Source organism: Vanessa atalanta, chromosome 13, assembly GCF_905147765.1.
Source record: "Vanessa atalanta chromosome 13, ilVanAtal1.2, whole genome shotgun sequence".
NCBI classification, from domain to species: Eukaryota; Metazoa; Arthropoda; class Insecta; order Lepidoptera; family Nymphalidae; genus Vanessa; species Vanessa atalanta.
Genome location: NC_061883.1, coordinates 5,268,914 through 5,294,537, shown reverse-complemented (window position 1 = coordinate 5,294,537; position 25,624 = coordinate 5,268,914). Strand labels below are relative to the sequence as shown.

Genomic DNA, 25,624 nt, shown 5'->3' with positions numbered 1-25,624 from the left:
AACATAAACATAATACTTATACCTATATAACGTACTGTAATGTTCAACTAGATTATACCGTAAGTCCCCTTGATGAAATACAAATGTTGCCTTAATAGAAAAAAAAAACATTCCTTATTTTCGATTCTAACAAATAATTTAATAATACATAGTACGATTGCACGATAATTTCATATTTTCTCAATTATTTGAATTGAAGTTAAAACCCGTAATATAGAATAGAATATAATAATATAAGAATATTTAAATATAGGTACAGGTACACAAAGTAAGGAAATTAATGTGTATTACGGGTAAAATTCTTTATTTCTTGCAATACTGTAATGATTAGTGAGAAAGATACTGTATAACAATTATCATGCGCTTATATAGTAGATACTAGATATCGGTATCGAATACTATTCAGAATTTAAAGAGCGTTAGTGGTGTTTTGTCAAGTACTCTTTATATTAAGGTAAGTACCACAATATTCATAAATAATGCAATAGAAGTTTGATTATTGGTAATTAATTATTTTTTATATTTATAATCAATAAAAAAAGGATGTACTATTATTAGTTGGCACATATGCAAGTATTTGTTTTATATGAATCATATTTCACATCACATCGCTTTTTTTTTTTACATTTTATTAAATTTGAATTGTAATAATAAATATTTTTATTTAAACATAATCAGAAGTGGGTTAAATTAGACTTGGATGTAATTGAAATACATATTGTATATGTTCATATTTATAATAGTTTTCATATTTCAAATAGGTGACTCTGGAGTTTATTTATTTATTTATTTATTTATTTATTGCTTTAGAAATACCATCGGCATATTCACAAATCATATTTAGGAAAAACAACAAAAGAAAACTTGTACAGTGTGATACACCATTACAGGTATTTACATTTTACATTTTACAACTTACATGTTAACAAAGGTAACTAAACACTACACTCAAACATTTAATAGAATCTGTGAGAATAAATTTTAAACGGGGGGGGAGTTATACGGGGTTATTGGTAATTCGACGTATTCCCGTTAGGAGGTGATAGGGGTGATTATTTAGGATAATTTTAAACCCCATATGCGCCCCAGTTGCATTTTTGACTTATTTTGTAATAATCTAAAAAACGTGATAGGTAACTCAAAAATGGTTAACTTTTGCATCATGCATATGGGGGTTAAAATTATCCTAAATAATCACCCCTATCACCTCCTAACGGTAATACGTCGAATTACCAATAACCCTGTATATTGTATAAATTTTTCCATATTACAATTTTGGCAAGATATCATATGGCTTAGAAATGACTTATAAATTACAATTAAATTAGAAAAAAATGGTTTCTTCAATTAAAACAATCGTATAAGATTGTTTCTATGAAAATATTAAATTAAAAAAATAAGAATTAGAATAATTTATCTGTAGTTGAGCAATTAAATTCTTTATTCTTTTACTTTAAAATATTATTATATATATTAATAACAATTGGTATATGAATTGTACCTAACAATGAAATTTTGCTATTTATGTATTACAAAAATAATATAAAACTAAATAAAAAGACTTCCTTACCGTACCTAACCTAACATTAAGGGTTAATAATAAGATAAATTACAAAAATTTATTAGTACTCTAAACTATATATAATAAGATATATCACTAAATTGGACTATTCACAACTTAATTTTATTACATATAATATATTTGCACAAAAAAAGAACAAAATGAAATAAACACAAATGTCAACAATCATTCAACATTTATAGGGCGAGGGACTTTTGGAGGGAGAATGTCGTAAATGGGATGAAGAAGTTTAGGACAAAGGAACAGGATATGGATTGAATATCTAACTTAGATTATTGGATGTCATCTGTCAGTTGACTTTGAAAAGTCCTTTACAAGGTTATGTTTATACATAATTTTAAAATTACCGCTAGTAGTCCAGTCAAATTATGGCTAAAAATAGGTTAAAAAAACATGAACGAACACAGTTTGGGGATTTTAAGGGTCGATAGGGGGTTGTATTCTGAGCATAAATTCCAATTTGAGGGGTTGTACTGAGGTCAGCTCAAGGTCATTTCGATGGAAACGCGTTTAATTCGATATCTCGAGAAATATCAGTGCTAGGCAAAAAATTGTAGAGACCTTTTCTCTTCTAAATAAAATTTAGATTGGATTTATTTCATGTTTTTTATTTCGTAATTTGACTGGACTATCGTTTTATTTTGACATTTGAACTTTGAGATGATCTTTGACATTTGTCTTTGACTGTACTTTCCTTTCGCTTTTTGAGTAGTTGTGAACTAAATTTATTTTCTAAGTTTTTATAACTTTTATATTGTTTTAAACTTTGAATATTGTTGTTAAAACCAGTTGTTTGTTATTAATTCTGATATTTGTTGCCTCATGATTAGGGAATGTTTCTTTGAAATTTGAATTGATTTCAATTGTTCTGTTTCATTTATTCTCTTTAGTTATTTTCGTGGATTATTTTCTTGTTTTTTTTTCTTTGGATAATTTCTTTTGGATTATTTTCTTTTCAATGAACATTTTCAACATAATTTCTTGGATATTTTGAGGATTTCTGTAATTTTTATATAATTAATTTTACCGTTGCTTAGGATTACGTTAGCTTAGTTGCTTTAGCCAAGCAAGATTTATATGTATTTTTATAGCATTAAGAGCGTAGTTTGTAAGTGTGGGAATTTATTTTAGAACACACATATAGGTACTTTCCAATAATACAGTTGCATTATGCAGTGTATCGTACGCATCCCCGGAGACAATTAGTTGCTTGTTTTAGGTGCAACGAATAAATTGAATTTTCATTGCGCGTTCATAACGCAGGATTTATTAAAATACATTTAATTACGAGTAATGTATTAGCTATAAGGTTGTCACTCGCAAACACAATTATAAATTATTTGTTAGCATAGGGTGCGGTCAGAGTGCATTAAGATGCTTAATATACATTATGATTTTTATTGTTTCAAATGCATTCGTCTAACTAAATAATTATTATTGTCTGGATATTTTAAGGTTGGTAGGTATACCGAATTAGGGCGTAAAGTACATAAAGTTTATAAATAAAAATAGGTAAATATTAATCAAATAAGTCTTTATTAAAAAAAAGTATTTTTTTGAAATAATTCAATTAAAATTTTATATTACACAAAAATCAGGGGGGCGGGCCGTTGACGGTATCTAGTCATGAAAGATACTAACTAAGTATAGCATCAATACACAATGGAATGTATATCAACCGTTTTTGCTTAGCACTATGCACTATTTTAATAAAGCATTTAAATAATTAGATATTAACCAGACGAACTAAACGACATGAGTAATGGTATGAGTTGGCGTTTCTTTTAAATTTCGAATTTAGAGAATAAAATAAGCAGGATAGTGCAAACATTACATTACATTCAGGTATATTCAGGTATTCATTATGTTCATCCTTACAATTTTGTACTTTTAATTCGACATTAGGGGAAAGAGGTTACCCTTCGTACACTTTTTAGATTTGATTTTCTTACTATGTGATTAATTGTCGTATTTACCTAATAAATATATTATAGTTTGTTACAAAAAAGTCCAAAACTATTATGAAAAGTAAAAATTAACAATTGCATCAAACGACACTCGCGCCCCACCCTTATGCTAACTTATCTATGTGTGCGTAGACGTTTCACGAAATTATAAGACTCGGCTTGAAATAAAAACTGACGTGCTCTGGGGAGGGACTGAAAATTTATTGACAAAAATGTCGAATAATAAGTCAAAACCGTCAAATTATTTGCTCCATACTAAAAAGTATGGACGACGAATGCCAAAAACTAAGCAATATTTAAATAAAAATTACTATAATATTGTGTAATAAAATAGAAATTGAACATGGTGAATTTATTATTTACACTTTTGTGTCCCCATTTAACCAAAAATACATGTATAAACTAGCCGCTAAATAGGTTAAAAAATGTTAATAGAAAAGGTCGATTTCAGTGTTTGGAGTGATGTTGACGATAAATTTACTAAGTTATTGATATATATTTTATAAATATGATCCGGTGAAACTTCAGATATATATATTCAGATACTCAATGTATTTTTTTATCCATAATCAATGCTCCAGTTACAAGATATTTTCAAAATAGTAAGCGCTATTTTAGCGTTCCGCAAGGACTGTCCTCTTAAGAATAAAAATTTGGCATTCCAAGCAGTCAACAGTAATAGTCTAAGTCTAGGATCCATGGTCCATTTTTGCACTTGATTACTATTCAGCTAATCTTTCGTGAGTAGCTTCATTATGATGAGACAACCAACAATTTCCTGTACAAAAACTCTCGATTGTGGTAGCTGGTAGGTGGTGGTAGTAACAGGTAGCAAGGATAAAATATGTCGATTTGATGACTCTCAAGAATTTATTACTATCTGTTTTTTTTTTGTTGAATCTCAAAATAATTATCTAAATTTTGCCGATAAATGGTGACATGCGTCCACATCATCCAAATCAAATGTCTAATAATTATTAGAGCCTGATAAGAAACAGCCCATTTGCGCCCATATACAGGATATGGGCGCAAATGGCCCAAATATCGTGGATCAAACGAATCAGGGAGATAGAAGAGGTGATTTCCAACAAAAAATCTTTCTCAGCATGGTTATAACTTAATTGCATAAAAAGTGATGATCATTTTTGTTTTTTCCAATAAACTACCGATTTTTTTACAATTTCATTAATACAGAAAAAAAGTTGATAAAAAACAACAAAACAAAATGTGTTTTATTATGACTAGATAATGTATCTTTACAAAAAAAAAATGAATTGCAGCTTTGGGTACTAATTTTAAAAAGCAATTCATTTTTTCCCGTCAATTTTAAAGCATTACAAAAAATCACTACTCACTTTGAGAGCACCTGTGAATAAATGTACTATACAAACATGTAACATCGTTTAGATTATTTGTTTATACTTTCTTATTATGAGATATTTTTTATTTACAGAACATCTTAAAAATGGATGAGGATGACCTATTAAGGCGACCATCAGGTATAATTTAATTTTATTTAATTCAATTAAATTCTTAGTTTATTGGCTTTTAGTTGTGCCAATGTCACGTAGGATACAGAAGACACGAAAGAGATTGATCTTATTATATAATCTTAAAGACTGAAGGCAGTAGCACTTAATCTGTTATGAGTAATAATAGTAATATATTAATGTATACTATGCTAGTCTTTAAAATTTAATTGAGTCTGTTAGCTCAACCGTTTGAGCTAACAGACTAGTAGTAACAGCATAGTAGTAACAATTTCCTTGTTAATCCTTAACCTAGAACAACACAAACATTAAGGGTTAATAATTAATTTTATTTATTTTACTATTATTACTCATAACAGATTAAGTGCTACTGCCTTCAGTCTTTAAGATTATATAATAAGAGAAGGTAGTCGAAACATATCGCATATTTTGATCCCACAATAATATCAATGAAAGTTTTTTATGCGTGCACAGTTCACTCTGTAAAACCCTGATCAGATTAACTTTAACTTACAATTAATTCTTACAGTTACTATTCATATAAGTCAATGCGGTTATAAAATTCACAATCTGATCATTTTTTGCTATTAAACATTACTATATATAATAATCAGGCTCTGGCTCAACGAATTCATAGCACATTGCGCGTAAAAAATGAGAATATATTCTAAGGCTGTAGGTACATTAACTTTGCAGTTAATGTCAGCTAGAGGTTATCAGTAGCGTAAACATTAAGGTGTATGTGTGTATATATCATACTGCAAAATGGATAAATGTACGGCACCTATTAAAGTAATTACAAAGAATAATGAAATATCGTATTAAGTACACGTTCGCGTTTGTAACTTGATTTCATTTATTTTTTATTTTACTTAAATAGGTTCGTCAAGCATACGTGCATTCTAAAATAAATTGTAAACAAACAAGTAATTAGACACAACAAGGGAAATGTTAATAAAACGTATCACTCCACGAGCGCAGGAGTGTATGAACTGACAAAACTTTGATCTTGTTTTTTAATTAGCGTGAGCTGCTACACTATATTTTAAAACAATAACAATCAGGAATCAGCCGGGGCGAAAGTATCAAGGACGAATCGCACTAAATACATTTGGTCCGTAAAGGTGGCAGGCTAGGCACATTTGCTATACATTTGTTTTCAACTGACTATCCATGTCAAAGTAGCATAGCATCTAAATTTCAATATGTGCGTATTTTAAACTCTATTTAATTTAATAGATTTATTTTCGCAACTTTTAATCATAACATCCGTAGTTTAAGAGTAAGTATTCATCAATTGTTGATATCTAATTATTTCTGAAATTTAGATCATAACATCTACAAAGATGTAAGAGGCATTATAACAAATGTATTTAACTTGATGGTGGCAGTAGGGTTTTTTGCAAGCTATTCTGGGTGTACTAACCACACATCACATATTCCATATTCTAAAGTGAAATAGCAATTATTAGTATTGTTGTTGTCCAATTTGAAGGATGAGTAAGGCAGTGTAACTAACTTGACAGGCACAAGAGGCATAACGTTTTAGTTCCCAAGGTTAGTGGTGGTGTTTTTGGCGATGTTAGTATTTCTTATAGTGCTAATCCATAGGGGCGGTTACCGACTATTTGCTGGTCTGTGTAGTTATTTTATATAATATAAATAACAATATTGTATTTTTAATTTATTATTTTAGGTTCATCATACTATAGACCAGCAGGATTACAAAATGTCCGTAGCAACTTACCACAACGCGGAAAAGCACGCAGTCAGTCCCTAAATCCTAGAAGGCTAGTGAGCCGAAATCATCCCGAAAATATTACTTATGCTGGACATCCAGCAATGAATGAAATTCAGAACCGAACACCTAGAAATAGAGGTATACTACAGCTTATGGGTTTTATTTATATCATCAAATACCAGTTCATAATATAATTTATAATATACAACAAATAATGGATTATAATATGCAACATTTTTAAAACTAAAAATTCATACAAATTCAATGATTACTTTTTTTAAAATGCTATATTGTAAAATTAAAAAAATTTAGATCTCTCATTTTTTTCGTATTTATTTAAATGAAATGATAAAATTAAAACTAAAATTGCAGCACCACATTTTAAAGAACCAAAACCAAAACATCCCTATTTAAGAAACGGCAGAAATGTCAATAAATCTGAACAAATGGATTCAACGAACATGACAACCAGTAAAAACCGTCAGGACCGAGGCCAAGAAGTTGATAACAAAATAAGAAAGATGGGATTTTTAACCTTAGAAGCATTGGCAAAATCAGATGCTAAAGATATACTTGCAAACTTGAACGCTAAGAAGGAAGGATTTCTGAATCTTTTGCAATCTCCAATTGAGCGACCTGACGTACATGTACTGATTATGGAACTCTTATCAAAAATATGTGAATCTTCATTTCATCAGTTAAAATTAACTGTAATATTGGATGTTTGTAATTCGCAATATATTGGCAATTTTAAAAATTATTTGTTGGATTTACCCTACGTTTTAAACAAGTCTACAAACAATAAATACTGGAAAAATGAAATGGAATTTTGGAAGAATTTTATAGCTTTTTGTGAATCCATCATAGTAATGTCGCCATCGACTGCGTTGACCAAATGTAGATCTCTCATAGAAGGAAGTTCTAAATGTTGCCTAGAGGGGCTACAAGATAGGCATAATTTTACATTACCCGAGGAATATAACTTGAAGTTAATACAACTTCGTGAGACGTTGACGGCGCATGAAAATGACAAAACTGCGGTAATTACTAGTATTTCATTTATAATCATCATTTTTAAGATAATTAATCGTAATTATAATGTATGTAGATATCGATCTACATTGGTTTTTGTTCAAAATATAGTTTCATGTTATAGATAAGAGAATATTTTTTGCGCGTTCACTCGTGCTCTATATTATTATCTGATATTTAAACAATTTCCAAAATTTATATCTAGATTGCAAATAATATTCTATATATGTTTTTCCTTATACTTAGGAAAATACTAATAACATCTTAATTATATAGGAAAATTTTGTATTATTATTGACTAACATTGCTTATAAAATTTACCAGTGACATATATCTATATGATATATGTATAATTATGTAACTCCTTTGTTGACTCTCCATGTGGTAGTAGACCCTCTGTGGGACGATGAAGTCCTTTGATCGGACCTATTTTGGCCACGATGGCTACAGTATACAGTATACAGATGGCTCAAGTATGCACAAATAACAACAACAACTTGGTGGGCTTTGTTCAAGCTCGTCTGGGTAGGTACCACCCACTCATCAGATACCTACTGCAAAACAAAGTCAGTATTGTTGTGATCCGGTTTGAAGGGTTAGTGAGCCAGTGTAACTACAGGCACAAGGGACATAAAATCTTAATTCCTAAGGTTGGTGGCGCATTGGCGATGTAAGGAATAGTTAATATTTCTTATAGCGCCATTGTCTATGGGTGGTAGTGATCACTTACCATTACGTGGTCCATATGCTCTTCCGCCAAACATTACCATAAAAAAAAGCCCAAGTGCACTCTCATGATCCGATGGGACGGCAAATCTGACACGACCAGAAAGAATTCAGGCGCAGGACAGACAGTTACGTGCTCTCCGAGGAAGGGAGTGTACACATTTCCAACTTCCAAATTATAGGTTACTGCTGAGAAATTCTATAGAAAAACACAATAACTTTTTGTCAGCCCGACCTGGGGTATGTACTTCTGGGGTGTAACTTCGGGACCTACTTATATATAGAAAAACGTAACGTCATCTATGCACACTACTTATAATCTCAATTATATATAATTACCTAGAAAGAAGAACGAAAGCTCGTTTTTGGGGATGAAGAACAAGAACCACCGGAGAATTTCAGGAATTTGAGCGTCGTGCCACGCCGGGAAGATTTGATCGATGAACGTCCATATTTGAGAGCAAATTTGATATCAGGCAGATATTGCGATGTGGAACATTATCTAGACGTACAATTCAGGCTCCTCCGTGAAGATTGCTTCGGACCTCTTCGGGAAGGAATACGTAAGTCATAATCGTCAATTTCATTTTCCGACTATTAGGCCAGTCAATAAAGCCCGTGAAATTCAAATAATTAGTATCATTATGATTTTTTGATATGTGGTTTGGGACGTTAAAATAATAACAAACTAAAATTTTTAACCCTCTGGGGTGAACGCTAGGGTGTTGAGAGGGTGAAAAGCGTTTTTGCTTATAACTGTGAAAAAAATTGTTTTTATTTGTGACTTGACTAACGATGTGTTGTTATTACAGTCCAGTTTATTCGAGATCCCACCAAAAATAAATACGATAATATACGGTAAGTTGATAATAATTCATAAAATCAGCTGTCACTATTTATATAGGTAATAAGTATATAATAAGTATATATAAATGTATCTCTGCTGGACTAAGGCATCCTCTCATTTTTTAGTATAATAAGAAATAAAATTAAGCATCAACCATTTGATAGGCACCAAATGTCATAGACGTTTACCCAAGTTATTACGAAAATGAAATATAAAATCTCTTTTTTATAATTTGTGTTACGACTATAAACAATAAAAATACATTTATCTCTGAGTATGACAAATATACGAGGAGACTTTGAAATAGTTGTCATCCACTGAAGCTAGTTATTGTAAGGAATATTTTAAAACTAATCCCAATCAATATTAAAAAAAATTAAAATAAAGAAAATGAGTTATGATTAAACGTTATCTAATTATATCAAAAGAACGACGCGGCGCGACGTGACGTGGCTTTGTTTATTTTTTTTATGATTAGTAATTATATAATAAATATTATATTATTAAATATTTTCTTATTTTCTGATGAGCATTATTTTTATTGTAATTAGAAAAAGAAGACTTAAAGTTGAAAAAAAAAAATACAAATTTCATAACAATATACATACACCTAATTATAATTATATATTTCAGAGTTTATCATAATGTCAAATTTGTTGAGTCCTATATATCGCCACAGAAAATTGGTTCCGTTGTGGAAGTTGATGATTACACTAAAAAAAGATTTAAAAAGATAAACTGGTCTTATAGCAAGCGATTTATTTATGGATCGCTAGTTCTATTTACCAAGGACAATTGCAATACATTTATTGTAGCGACGATAATTGACCGAAATATAAAATATATGGACAACGGAAAAGTAAATATAACTGGATTTTTGTAAATCCTTTCTATTATGATAAATGCCTAGATCTTTCAAAGAGCAACGGATCGGCGTGATTTTTGCATAATCATTTGTGAGCAAACAAGAACTTGCACGGATTTCAATAAACTTCTAGGGGTTTTGTTTTACAGAATGAGATATTTAATTAAAAAATTTAAACTTGACATAGGCGGTCTTATAAAAACACAATAATTATGTTATTTCCATAAAAAAAACGACTTCTAAGAGAACGTCAAAAGTTTTATGACGACAGCGCTATTTATGAATATAGAATTACAAAAATATGTCATAAAAAACATAAATCATATCGATTGATTAACAAAGATATAGCTTAAATGTAGCTTAAATATAGTATGATTACATATTATTTATATAAGTAAATATCTCTATGCAATACGACAGAGAAGGAAGACACTGTATAGTGCAACTCAATTAACTATACCTACTCACGTAAATAGTCTTGAACGAATTCGGTGAGCCATTCTATTTTTTAGTCTAGAAAATTGTATCGCTAAATTGAAACGTAAATAAATATTGTACGTAAGAGTAAATGTTGTTTATCTTTTTTAATAGGGAAACATTAAACTAAGAATTCCGCCCCATTCGCGGTGCATACTTGATTAAAAATGGAACGTACAAAAAAATAATCCATATTTAAATAATAAAGGTATGTTTAATAGTTCAAAACTGTTCAAATAATTTATAAATATTATTGCTTTGAACCTGCAATGGCTTTTGCAATTTTTTATCATTTGTGTATCGATAAAAAGAAATATATTGTATAGTAGAAATATTTACTCTTCTAAATAAATCTGCGCATATTTACTCTTTTCCGGTATTTATCTATACTAGAGTTGGAATAGATTCCAACTATAACAGGTGAAAAACAACATTTGATAACAAATTGACGCGATATCATTGGTCGAGAGCTTAATTAATCTATGATATTCACTTCGGATTTTCTAAAAAATGGTGTTTTGTAATTCAACGAAACTTATCGGAATTTTGGAAGTTAAATTAAAGCGGATATAAGTAGTAAAGTGTAATAGTATTGTATTGTAAATAAAGATATATTAATCATAAAGTCTTAGTAATATGCAATGAAGCTGACTTATTAACAAATCGCATGAAAAACTTGAATCTAAGGTTTATTTATCTTTATTCCTACTTCGATTGGAATAGGCTATGATGTGCTGATATGTGCAAAAATCAGGCCAATCCGCAGTTGCTTCGTCAAAGAAGTATATTCACATTAGAAGATTTATTATTTCTAAATAGTATGTATTAATTATGTTTTATTAAAGATGTTTGTTAGATTCCAGTGTCAATTATTGATCTTATCGACGTTGGTGATTATTTATATGGAAATCAAAAATATACGATGATTGAAAGTGAAGTTTATTTCGAGCCTTATTATCATATTCTGAAAGCTCTACAGGATTCGACATTTCCCGAACATATAGCAATGAAAAAATATATCGTCGATGTTGATGTAAGCTCAGTGATGTACCAACTTATTATATTATCTTCTGAAATAGGTACATTCTATTAATCAATTGACGTTTGTTTTCAGCCTGAACCTACTCATCCTGCGTATTTACAAGTAGATAAATCATATAAAGTAAAAACATCCGATTTCAAAAGCATGACATTTAATGTACTCGATTTTAATACGTGGCCATCTAATGATGACTTTGGATTTAATCAAAGTCAGTATGAAGCATACAAAACCGCTTTGACTCGCGAGTTTGCCGTGATTCAGGGTCCGCCGGGGACTGGCAAGACATTTTTGGGTATTAAAATAGCACAAACATTGTTACAGAATATTGACAAGCGCGGATGCGTGCTATTACTTGTGTGCTATACGAACCACGCTTTGGATCAATTTTTAGAAGGTCTTATACCGGTTACGAATTCAATTGTAAGGATTGGTGGTCAATCTCGAAATGAGGCTATGGAAAAGTTTAACTTAAATCAACTTAGGAAGCAATCAACGAGAAGTTCATCAAGTGCTGTTCGACTTTTTCATGGGCAAAAAAACGAGTTAAAAACAAACATATTAAAATTACAGGCAGCTCAAAGTGAAATCGACTCCATAAACGAGTCCATAGTTAGTTATACTTGCATGACAGAATATGTTCCAGGGTGTTCGAACCTTGGAGATTTATATAAAACAACTCTCAAAAGTGGAAAAGACCCATTATCTTTTTGGTTATTTGAAAACTTAGAATACGACTTCAAAGAACCTATTACATTCAAAGAAGATCAGACAGAAGAATGTATAAATACAGAATTCATGAACAATAATAATGAGGTCATCATGGATGATTTTGAAATAGACAACAATCAATTTTCTTATTCTAGCATTAAGAAAGCGTTTTCTTTAAAGATTGCAAAAACTCAACTATTACATAGCACTCAACAATATCAAAAAAAAAATTTGAATTCGACTTATAAACGTAATCTACACTTTGATATTGTTGCTCTGAGAGCCCGGATAAAGCGTTTTACTGTAAGTATTTACATCTCATCTTATTTTATAAAAATAATAATAATGTAATATTATACCTTCTGAGTACTTACTATCGATCTTATCAGATATCAGGTATGTTAATAATAATAATGAATATATAATGAATGAATATAATAAAACAATTACTGATACAAAATTAATTTATATTAGAATTTATTTGCTTTCAATTTAGAAGCTAATAAAGTTGAGCTAACTAACGGCGTCCAAGACGTTATGTAGACAGTTGTTAAAATTTTCGGCGATAATAATTTGTCATTTCTTCTAATCAAATATTTGCTATTAAATGAGAAATTTTGTTTTCGCAATACTTTAAAACCAATATCAAAAGTTTTAGTAAAAGATGTTTATTGATGATGAAAGAGCTGGTTTCGGAGAAGGTATATAATTTTACTATTTAAGTAGAGGCGTAGATAATGTTTATGGATAAAATTAAGTTATGACCCCGCTTCAAAGTAAATTCTAAAGAAAAACTCACTATTACATAGAATGCAACACATTTACTTTTCTAACCCCAAAGAATTATCGAACCCCTTTATAAAACAAATGAAAGATATTTTTAATTCGTTTTTATATTAAACGTTATAAATGAGATGAAGTATTTTCATTGAGAATAAAATTTACAGTTAATAATTTAATTTAGTTTTGAATACTCAAAAAACAAAATGTGTAGTTTTTACTCCACCTAATGTTAGAAAACAAAATTATAAAATATCTTTAAATGATGGACGGCTTGATGTAGCCGATATTTCGGTTTTGATGGTTGCATTCCAAACTTCAGTCGAGTCCTCATTTATCGTCCCTGACAGGATGGCTCAGCTCCGTAGCATACGCGGTTAGAAAAGTTAGACAACTAATTGATATATACCGCTCGTCTAGTATATTTTCACAGTATTATGTACTGTATTCACAGTATATCATATGGCATATTACTTTGGGGTAATGCTGCAGATATTGAATTTTTTTTTATTTAAAAAAAGAGAGCAATCCTGTCTATTTATAATCTAGGAGCTAGAGTCTCTCTTCGGGATGTTTTTAACAAAGTAACTGTTGCGTCACAATACAAGATTATATAGATGATAAAAAAGCGTGGAGTTAATGCTTGTTGACTTCCAGGCAGTAGACATACATTTATAATTGTATTTAACTAACATGACTGTATTTTTAGTAGTGTCCGACCGAAACTGGTTTTTTACGGCCGAAACCGAAACCGAATTTCGGCAACGGTCTCAGTTTCGGCCGAAACCGAAACCGAAACTTTTTTACAGGAATAATAATCAGTCTTAATTTAATAATAATCACGTTTAATTTTTTTCTTAAATGCACATAGTTTTAAAAATGCGTTAAATAATAACTTAAATACTTATTTAAGTTGTTACCTAATATCTCAATAGTTATATAGGTAGGTACTTCATATTTAAGTAATAAATAAAACAATATAAATCACATTTATCTTTAAAACAAATTAACTCCTTCTAAACTTAATCGGCATTTTGTATGACACTTCAACAAATAACTATAGCTAAATTACTAAATTATAAAGTAATCGTAATATTTCAAAACGCGTAGACTTGATTCTAATAATTTCAAGCAGCAATCTGTCTTTTTTATGTCTTATTAATATTCATAGTTAAACAATCTTATAGGTAAGAAACAATAGCTTATCAACATTTTCGCCTCGCAGATTACTAAATTTGTCGTCGGCTCGTCGGTGGAGCTGATAAGAATTTCAGTGCTACTTTTCTTAAAGACAGAAATGGATTAGAATTCCAATAAGAATAAATGTCTGCACTTCTCTTTAACCTAGGTTCTGACAAGTATGCTTGAATGGTTATCTTAATTTGGAATAAACAATCACTGTTCTCCACACCAGAGGTTCCTATTAAATTACAAGTAGATTTATCATGGGCGTCCCAAAGCCCTTCCGCTTTTTCGGGCGACGATATTCTAGATCAACAAGATGGCTGTGATTCTTCAGAATGTCAGTTTTCAATTATTGTATAACTAACATTGTCCGTTTAAATCCTCAACTGGTTTTCTATTTCTAAGGTGGCAATGTCAACTTCATCAGAATTCAGATATGTGCCTTTAAATCTTGGATCCAGTAATATTTGCAGTTATTAGTTCAGGATGTCCTTTGACGTATGCAAATCGTCGATTCATTGATTCATGCAACCGTGTTTTCATGTTTCTCATTATTTCGCTTTCATTTTCGTCTCTAGTTTGCAGCTTCCGTTTTAATAGTGATATCAAAGGAATTGCAAGGGAAATGCATGCGTTATCATATAACAGATCAAGTGTAGCTTCATAAAAAAACTTTAGTAGTACCTCAGTCAGATTCTTTATAATATCCCAGTCTCAACTCACAACAAAAAAGACATTGCGAACACAAGCAAGTCACGACATGATTAGACAATTACCGCTCCTATTATGACCAAGCACAGCGCGGCAACTCCCGAACGTAGTTTCGGTTTCGGTTTCGGCCGAGTTTCGGCTGAAACCGAAACCTACTAATTTTTTATGTTACTAATTTTTTATGTTTGTATCACAGGAAATGAAAAACTATGAATTGCTAGGAACTCATACGACTCCAGTTGATTTACAAAATCTTCGCAATTTGCCTATGATTGATCGGTGGCTATTGTACTTCCGTTGGACGAAAATAATTACAAATAAACTTAAAAACGATATTAGACCTCTACAGGTAGGTAACCAAATCAAAAATATTTATAATAAGCTTAGATATAGATTCTAAACGGAATATCGTCTAAATTTCTATCAATATACCGTGCGAAATTCATGATCACGATTCACGATTTAAACGTTTTTAAATACAAACGATTTCCTTGAAGCGAACTTTTATTTAAGCACGGAATCATTATCAATATCGAGTTCTTAGTCTTGTTCAGTTACTATTAACACTACATACTAATTCTTACTAGAGAGTTGAGTGACAGATCCCTTTTTTTATCTCTCTTTCCCCCACTTGAAGTGGGGGGTATGTGGGACTCGACACCTAGTGTGCCAAAATTAATTATTGCGGGGAGAGGGGAAGTGTAAAGTAGTCTTCTTGATCCTAAATCAGAACCAGCATGGATTGTACAAATTATTGATTATGACTCATGAAAAACGTATTTCAGGAGTCTGTGAAAGATTCGAATACTGCTTACGAAGAATCAAGAATGCTACTGGACGTTCAGTTGTTGCAGAATGTCAAAGTGATTGGCATGACAACTAGCGGCGCAGCGAGACTAAGAAAGTTGCTAATGGTGCTAGCGCCACCTATTGGTGTGTTTTATGTTCTTTTAGTCATTATGATTGCTTAGCTGACTGTACCAGTATTCGGAAGTAATTTTATAATAAAAACTACAACCGAGTTATAAAATTACCAAAGTTAGTCTGTAATAAAAGTAATGTAAATAAATTTCATTTTATATTATTAGTTATCGTGGAGGAAGCCGCAGAAGTATTAGAACAGCATATTGTTACATCGCTCACTAAAAGTTGTGAACATCTAATCCTTATTGGTAAGAATTTTAAATATATTTCGTAAGTATCTCTTTTATGCTAAAAACAAAATTCCTATTAGTATTTCACTTCAACTTAGACTTTTTTATGTTCAGTGTGAAAAGTTATATCTATACTAATATAAATGAAAAAGTAACACTGTGTTTCTATTGCTCTTTCACGGCCAAACCACTAAACTGAATTCAATGAAATTTGGTATGAAGCAAGCTTGAATCCCAAGGAAGGGCATTGACTAATTTTTATACTCAACACCTGTCAACCGACCTCTAAAATGAGAGCGAAGTCGGCTTCGTGACTACTAGTATAACATATAATACATAAGACACTGCGCGACACTACGCTTCGCACAACGCGACTCGCTTTAAAGTTTACGCAGCTCAATAACATGTAGATATATATATTTGCATAAACATTGACTATAACAACCGCTCAAGTCCGTGCGGTGTGGCAGGCGACCACCAGCAGCTGCGACCGTCGGCGGCGCACATGCGGCTCGCCAAGCACTTCAACCTGGAGGTGTCGCTGTTCGAGCGCATGATCCTCAACGCCGTGCACAGCCGGCGCCTGTCCGTGCAGCACCGCATGCGCCCGGACATATCCGCGCTCATCGTGCCGCACATCTACGCCGAGCTGCTCGACCACCCGTCCGTCGCCCACTTCCCCGACGTGCGCGGCCTCACCGACAACGTCTTCTTCTTCTCACACGAGTACCAGGAGGAGGTATGCATTATAGCCTTATCTCATATTACCCGATACTTTATTTAATTAGTTTAATTTAATAATAATAAAAATACCTAACCTAATATTTTATACGATGGTATATTATATGATTATACTCTTTTTAATGGAAATTTTGTTACTTAATTATTATTTTTTAAATTATTTTTATTATATGATTATGTTTAATTGTATAAAGTGTCAGCCAGTGCCGGACTAAGCCCTACAGAGGCCCAGGGCGGCATACATTATGTAGGTTCTAAGCATTTTTTTTTTACTATCCGCACTAAAGTATCTTATTATTATAGTTAAAAGAACGTAATATAATATATATATATAAATTTTAATAACAACAACAGCTTATAAATAATCCACTGGCCACTGGGCTGATGCCTCCTCTACTTTTGAAATGGAAATGATTTAGAAATGATTTCACGACGCTGCTAAAGTGCGGGTTGATGACACACGGAATATTTTCATGCGACACATTTTTCCTAACGACGTTTTTCTTTACCACATTAGAAACAAAACTGCAGGACGACGTATTTTGATTAATTAATTATTTTTTAATATAGTTTAATGCTTTTTATCTCTTGTATGTTTTTTACTCTGATATAAAAAAAAAAACGTTAAGAATAGGTTATGTTAATAATATTACATTGACCATAACGATATACTATAATGGGTGTTATACTAGGATTTGGATTTTTGAGTAACGTAGTTTCACTGCCTTTTGCTTGTGATCTCGTCTGGTACGTTCGTAAGTGTTTCTTGTTATGAATTTTAGTTTTTCATCTAGGTCGTGAATGAAAGTTCCAGCAAAGCGAACAAAAAAGAAGCAGACCTGACTCTTGGTTTCGCCAACTATATAATGCAACAGGGCTACCAGCCACAAGATGTCACCATATTAACCGCTTACTCCGGTCAAATGTTTTATTTGAGAAAAGTAAACAATCGTTCTAATTGTATATACATAATTAAATATTTTAATGAGTTCAAACTATAAATTTAAACCTTTCCAGGTTTGCAAATGTCATACTAAATAAATAAATGATATTAGTTGTTATTACTTATTTCGTTTTTACTTACTTTATTTATCGAGGTATGCTTGACGCCTTTCAAAAAGAACATTTATCATTGCGAATCTGCGACTAATTTCATTAAAATGAAAATCTACAAATTTTATTTTGTGCATTTAATAGTTGCAACTGTATAACTTCATATTTATTTATTTTTTAGCAAAGACCTTTATATGCACATCTGTCTAAAGTGAAAATCACGGTTTTGGATAATTACCAAGGCGAAGAATCAAAAATCATAATACTTTCGCTCGTGAGAAATAACGATCAGAAAAAAATCGGATTTTTGGGAACGAAAAACCGTATCTGCGTTGCGTTATCCAGAGCCAAGGAAGGTAAAGCGTTATTTTGTTTAACATATACCAACATGATATATTTTATGAAATACTACTTTTAAAAAAACTGTATTTATATAATATTAAGTTTTTTTTTTCTTTTTAAAGGGTTTTACATATTCGGCAACATCGATATTTTGAAAGAGAATTCGAACTTGTGGACTAAAATCGCTGAAACCTTAGAAAACCAGGGATCATTGGGGACAAGCATACATCTCAAATGTCAAAACCATCCGGATCAAATAACGACCGTAAGTGAATCGTTTTAAATTTGTTACAAAATTCGAAACTTTGATAAGATCACTACCGCAGTAGTGTCTTTCTAAATTTCAATAAACTCATTTAAATATTTGTAACATATTAGACATAGACCCTACTGTGTGTGTATGTGCATATATATTTATTTAATTTGTAAAGAATATTTATTTCAGATTTCGTCAGTGGAGGACTTTAGTAAAGTACCTGAAGGCGGCTGCCTCTTGAAATGCAATTACAATTTGCCCTGTCTTCATGCTTGTCCACTTGTATGTCATAGCTATGACCCAGGACATGCTACTATTATTTGTCCGTTTAAATGTGAAAGGTGAGATTAATAAATTAAGGATTTTAATTTTTTCATTGATATGTGTTATTAAAATAGTTTAGATTAAATTTGTTTTGTTAATATTTGCCATAGGTCTAATTATATTTTACACATATATCAGACATCATTACCACACTAATCATATTATCAAGTAAGAGAATCGAAACAATTATATGCATGTTAACGTAAATATTGACTTGATATTATTTTTGGACAGAATTATTTGTCACCTGAATCATGTTTGTCCCTTGATGTGCAAAAACAAATGTGAACCGTGCAAGCAAATGATAACGAAAAAATTACCGTGCGGCCATTATAAGGAAATATTCTGCTATTTAAATCCCACAGACCCATCGATAAAATGTCTAACAACCGTTTCTGTCAAATTACCAAAATGTGGACATGAGGTAAGTAATATTTTTAAACACATTATTCCCTATTGATCTATATAGCTCAATGATTATCATTTTTTTATCTAAGCGCGATATATAACCATTCAGAATCTTCAGATTAATCATGAAAATAGTTACTCATTCAGTAAATCTTGCTTTCAATTGAAAATCGTTTCTCGTTTTAGGTTAACAAATCGTGTTATATGGACACGCACAAGGTGTCGTGCCCGGTGCCGTGCGGGCTGCTCGTGGAGCGCTGCGGGCACGCGTGCGCGCGTTCCTGCCACGTCCAGGACGACCCCGATCACGAATTTGTAAGTATTGCAATAAATATGACCGCTTCGACTGACGGACGTTAATACCTTTGCGATATTGTCCCCTGTCCCATGTCTATTTTTACGTATTCAACCGAATACGGTTGAATTCCCGACTGACTTCAAATTGAATTAGTAATATTTACGTTTTTAATTGCAGTATAAATGCTCGAAACCTTGTGTAAAAGCTAAGAAAGGCTGCACAATGGATATGGAAGGTGATCGTGGAGATCATCAGTGCAGAAAGCAGTGTCATGAGACATGTGACGACTGTAACATAGAAGTATGTTTTTTTTTTGTTTTAGACCCTAAGTTGAAAAAATCCTTGAATATCAGGATTAGAGTGTATGTTTACGTCATATTTTAGGGAGTAAGATATTCCATTAAAATTACTTTAATAAATTGCATTAGCTATTGAAACTGAATATGTTGTCAGATCAAAAACAAAAGAAGTCGCTAACTACGATCGAGTTCAAGATACTAAAATTATTGATCCTAAATATACAGACAGTTTTATCGTCTATATACGATGGGCATAGAAGTAAAAATAGCAAACTAACGTCTTGCAATAATAAAAGAATGTCGTCTTTGTAATCTATATCGATATACGCAGAAATTACAAAGTCATGAAATTCATATATTCTGAGTATATTTACTATATACTTATTATTATTATATGACCAACTACTGATTAAAAACAATGAGATTACGGTGTTTTACTACTTTTTACCAATTGATACAATACAAACAGGTTGTAAAGAAAAGAACGTCATGCAAGCACAAGGAACGTATCGCGTGTTCTAAGAACGTGGACGAGACGCCTTGCCGCAAGAAGTGCGCGCGAACGTTGCCATGCGGACACTTCTGTATGAAGAAGTGCTTCGAAAATTGTGGCGACTGCAAAATAAAGGTTCGCAAGCCATTCGTGTTACAATATTTTTTTGATTACCTACTCTCTATCGCAGGACTGAGCTGCTTAAAATGCCTTCTTCGGTAACTCCCAAATTACTGGATTAAAAAAATAAAGATTAAATAAAAAAAATTCATTAAGACAGACTCGCCTTTCATATCTCGAGTGAGTGAATGAGTGAGAGAACGCATCATCTGCAGGCTCAATACCAACTACAAAATATATTTTCAAAAGGTGAAGAAGCCGATCCCGGAGTGCGGTCACGAGGTGGAGCTGGAGTGCGGCGTGGAGGCGACGCGCGCGCGCTGCGTGCGGCCGTGCGCGCGCCGCCTGCGCTGCGGCCACGCGTGCCACCAGCTCTGCCGCGACGCCTGCGACGCCACGCTCTGCACCGAGCTCGTCCCGCACCACTTCGACTCCCCCTGCGGACACCGAGTGCAGCTGCCTTGCAACGCCTACTCCGCGGCAAATGGTGTGTAGTGACCTTGGAGTTTTGTTTTTATTTTTTGAATGAATATAATAGCTCATTCAAACTAAAAAACGCAAGGATATCGTACTAAAGTCTAAACGATATGTAATGCACTGAGGCACACTTTCATCCGACACATGCAGTTTTCTTTACGATGTTTTCCCTCACTTCCTATAACGAGATAAATTATAAACACAAGTTAATTTAATGCGAATTCGTACTAAGTGTGTCTGTATACGAAATGTCGCTGTAGCAACTAAAATCTTCGTAGGTTCCCCGAGCCACGAGACGCTACTGGAGCATTGCAGGGTGGTATGCGGTGCTGAACTAGAGTGCGAACACATTTGCGCCGGCAACTGCGCGAGCTGTCTCCGTGGACGTCTGCACCAGCCCTGCAGTCAGCTCTGTAAACAAATAAATATCTGTGGACACGAGTGAGTAGACCGGAGTCGACAGTCGATTTTAGATATTTGGCATCAATCATATAATCATCATCATTTCACATCATAATCATCATCATAATTTGGCATACCTTTTACATCATTGGCATCAATCAAAAGCAAAATTTCCAAAAGTAATTAATATCTTATGACGTGTTATTGTTATACTTGTTTTGTTATTGGCGACTAGTTACGGAACGATCGTATTTGTAGATGCGAGGAACCGTGCAACGAGTTGTGCCCGCCCTGCAACAAAACTTGCGAGATGAAATGCGTGCACGCGCGTTGTCCGCGACCCTGTGGTGCGCCCTGCATTTCTTGCAATGTGAGCGACAGTCATATTTTGAAAAATTGTCATCCGCAAACCTTTTCAATTTACCATTAACTACGAAGCCGTAATTAACGCACGCGTTGTAAGAATAATGTACTCTACTTTTGATGTTGCGAAGTTTAATTAATTATCGGAATTCGTTAAAAACATGTAAGGAGATTCTAAAGGGGAGATATTGTACGTACTAATTAATATTATATTAATTATTTTCAATAATTATATTGTGTAATATGATAATGCATGGTTAGACTACCTGTAAGTAGTAGAACTTTTGCCTTGATAATTTTAAAATGTATTTTTTTATTTTGGATGTGATATTGTATCTACTGTTGGTTGTCCTAATGAAAATAAAATAAAACATATGACAATGACCGTCGACGTCGAATATTGTCCAAGCACAGTGATTCAATAATTGTTAAACAGTATAACAACAATTATCGGAAAACGTTGCCTTTTCTGTTTTCTGGTAGCAGAAACTCCGCTAATCATATACAATTCACATCGTAGGAGCAGTGCACACGTGCGTGCCCGCACGGGCGCTGCTCGCGGCGCTGCGGCGAGCAGTGCTCGCGCGCGGGCTGTTCACACCCGTGCCCGCTGCTGCTCGCATGCGGACACGCGTGCCGCGGCCTCTGCGGCGAGAGATGCCCTGACATCTGCAAGATTTGCAATCCAGACGACTTTCCCAAAGACTTTCTGGGAGACGAATTTAACGACGAAGCTTTGTAAGAAATGATTTTTTTAACCAATATGCCTCTATTATACTCGTATCTACTTCTTCCTTCGAGTGAAAAAAATTAAATTAAATTATAAATTTATGTCTCCATTATACATTTGACTAATGTGTTCGGCCGTTTGGAACAAGCGATATTTCGAAAATTTCCCCTGTATCTAAAGATAATTGTGATCTTTCACAAACTCCCCTGCATCTAAAGAAAAGTGTGTCTGGCCGACTTTCAGTCAATTACCAGTAGTCACAGTACACTAATTACACTGTCTACTTATTCAGTATGTTGTATTGGTAGCTTGATAAGAATTTGTATGTGACTCCTGCTTGTATACCCTGTATAAGATAGCTTGATCTTTTTGACAGATGTAAATTTTTCTGGTCGACATAACTTTGCAATGACGAACATATTATTTTCTTAATTTAATGATAATAAAAATTTTTAATCATCATGTTACAGTGTTGATTTAAATGTAAGTTAAGTACCACCAGTTCGGGAAGTGATTCTACTGAGAAGAACCGGAAAGAAACTCAGTAGCTACTCTTTTCTGCCATCTTAATTACAGAGTATTTTGATTTGATACAATCTTTAAGTACATATTAGTGATATTGAGCTGAAGCTGTATGTTTGAAATATAAAACCATAATTTCATATTATTAAATAATGTGAAACTTGTTAATAAGAGAATAGTTTATATTTTCAACAAATTAATTATTTACAGATTTGTAGTTTTAGAAGATTGCGGTCACATAATGGAATTTGAGGATATGGAACATCTAATGAATTCTGAAACCGAATCTATATCTATTCGTGCTTGCCCGTTTTGCCGCAAGCCCATCATAAACACACCTCGTTACAAAGATTTAGTTAATAACAGAATGAAAACTGATATAAATCCTATCAAGGAGCGTGTTTATGGCAATGTACAAAAGAATCTTGATACCAAGAATAGCTTACTTGAAAATATATCAAAGTTCCAGAATGCACACAAAAATATATTATCAGGTAATTAATAAACTTTTTAGTGATTAAGTTGAGTAATTCTACTGCACATGTAACTAATAAGTTTTAAATAATGTTCGTTAATTTTAAAAGAAATTCAAAAGTTATCTTTTTCAAGAGCTCCATTCTTCAGTCCTAATACAATATAATGTTTTTTTTTTGCAGACAAACTACATTCAGATTGGAAAAATGCCTTCAAAATATTGCAGAATTTCATCCACAAATATAAAAAAAAGAATTCACTATTACAATTAAATATGCATTTTATGTATTTAAATATTTTGGAAAAGTTGGCAAAAATTTATGAAAATTTCAAAACAGCTAAATTGACAGAGTTGCAAGACGAGCTTGTTGAAAATATTTCACTAATATCTTGTTTTCTTATAAGAAACGTAAGAAAGATTAGCCAACAACAACAAATGGATATCCGTAATGAAATAAAACGTCTGAATTCAATTGTACAGCTTTCAAAGCTATTAAGCAGCAACAGTTACAAGATAAGCAGATCTGATCCAAAAGTAAACGAAGCAATGGAAGCTGCAAAAAATATGGTTCTCGGAATTGGCATTTACAAAGAAGATAATGCTATTAATGCACTCAAGATATTTCAAGATGGTATAAAAGCGTCTGGTATAGTGACAAAGGCTGAACGTGATATGATTGTTCGGGCTATAGGTGCTAAAGCTGGGCAATGGTTCAAGTGTCCAAATGGTCATTTCTATAGCATAAACCGATGTGGAGGTGCTACGGTTGAAGGCATATGTATAGAATGTAAAGCACGTATTGGAGGAACTAATCATAGATTGCTTGGAGATAACAAGCACGCGCCTGAAATTGATAATTCGAAATTTCCAGCGTGGTCTGAAGAGGCTAACAATATGGCAAACTTCGATTTTGAAAATTTATGGTAGTTTACAAATTTGAATTACAGACACCGATTATGAAGTTGTAAAATCATGCTATAGTTAAAAATGGTCTACAGTGTATTGTAGAGATATTATTAGATAAGTTTGTACTGCACCCAAATGTATCCGTCTTTTACAATCCTAAAAACTTCTTGCGAATATCGCAGGACGTAATATAATTATATTAATACAACTGCAAAAAGTACTTCATTGGGAAATTTAAATTTCTATAAAATATATAATAGTTATTATGTCCCTAAGCTAACTAATACTTTAAGAACATAAATAATGTTTGCTTATTAGTAGTTAAAGTGATACTTGAATAAGTTTTAACTATATTGCTTGGTTTTACGTAATTATTTAACAAACCGATGGATTTTTACTTCTCCATTTAATTTTGAGAGATCAGTTTATTTCACCACTGCTACTTTTACTTTATAATTTGTACTAGCCCTTTATCTAAATTTAATTAACTTGATTTAAATAAAAAAAAATTGACAAATAAAACTTTTAGATATATAGTCCCAAAAAGCTTAATTATAATATATTTCTTAAATTGGATTGTTTTAATCTATTCTCATTTTGTTATAATTTATATAATATTATTATTTTACATGTCTATTCCATTATTGTCTGTTTGCTTTCGCCTTTTCAAACTTACAAGTACATCTTTCCCTTGCATACTATAATTCATATAATATGCACTCCCTTGCATACTATATTTATATAATGTCACTCCACTCCATATTTCTCTTCTTGAAATCTTACGCAATTTCAGCCATTCTGACGCCTGAGCAAAATTATATTCTTCAAGTTTCTGTACTCTGTTCATTAGTTAATTCAAAAATCAAAGTAAGTTAGATATAAATAATATAATATAAGCATTAAAAAATACATATTTAAATACAATTATTCGTTTTTTTTTATTTCCCTTAAATGTTGTTGGCACAAATCGATATTGAACATTGTTTAATTTATCGATCGATGAATTATATTTCAACATCCTATAGAATATTTAACTTGATGGAAGACTAAGATTTGATTTTTGTCCTTTTCTTAACCACGAAAGAACCAACGAATTTTGAATATTATT

At 32.2% G+C, this 25,624-nt stretch overlaps 1 protein-coding gene across 2 annotated transcripts; it reads left to right on the top strand.

Moving 5' to 3' along the window:
* Nucleotides 1-322: 322 nt before the first annotated feature.
* On the top strand, nt 323-25,407 carry LOC125068025 (NFX1-type zinc finger-containing protein 1-like). Of its 2 annotated transcripts, XM_047676982.1 has the most exons (28): nt 358-454; nt 5,003-5,048; nt 6,064-6,246; nt 6,736-6,918; nt 7,153-7,820; nt 8,882-9,101; nt 9,351-9,396; nt 10,019-10,244; nt 11,584-11,760; nt 11,842-12,780; nt 15,350-15,502; nt 15,939-16,086; nt 16,242-16,325; nt 16,778-17,046; nt 17,843-17,989; nt 18,283-18,457; nt 18,566-18,708; nt 18,889-19,040; nt 19,258-19,447; nt 19,618-19,746; nt 19,907-20,029; nt 20,498-20,656; nt 20,891-21,128; nt 21,397-21,559; nt 21,779-21,890; nt 22,404-22,621; nt 23,346-23,629; nt 23,792-25,407. In XM_047676982.1, exons 4-28 carry the CDS (start codon nt 6,882-6,884, stop codon nt 24,535-24,537), a joined length of 5,946 nt encoding a protein of 1,981 aa, XP_047532938.1. In that variant the 5' UTR covers nt 358-454; nt 5,003-5,048; nt 6,064-6,246; nt 6,736-6,881; the 3' UTR covers nt 24,538-25,407. The 2 variants fall into 2 exon arrangements, with proteins under 2 accessions (XP_047532937.1, XP_047532938.1); XM_047676981.1 differs by lacking the exon at nt 6,064-6,246 and having other exon boundaries at nt 323-454.
* The last annotated feature ends 217 nt before the right edge of the window (nt 25,408-25,624 follow it).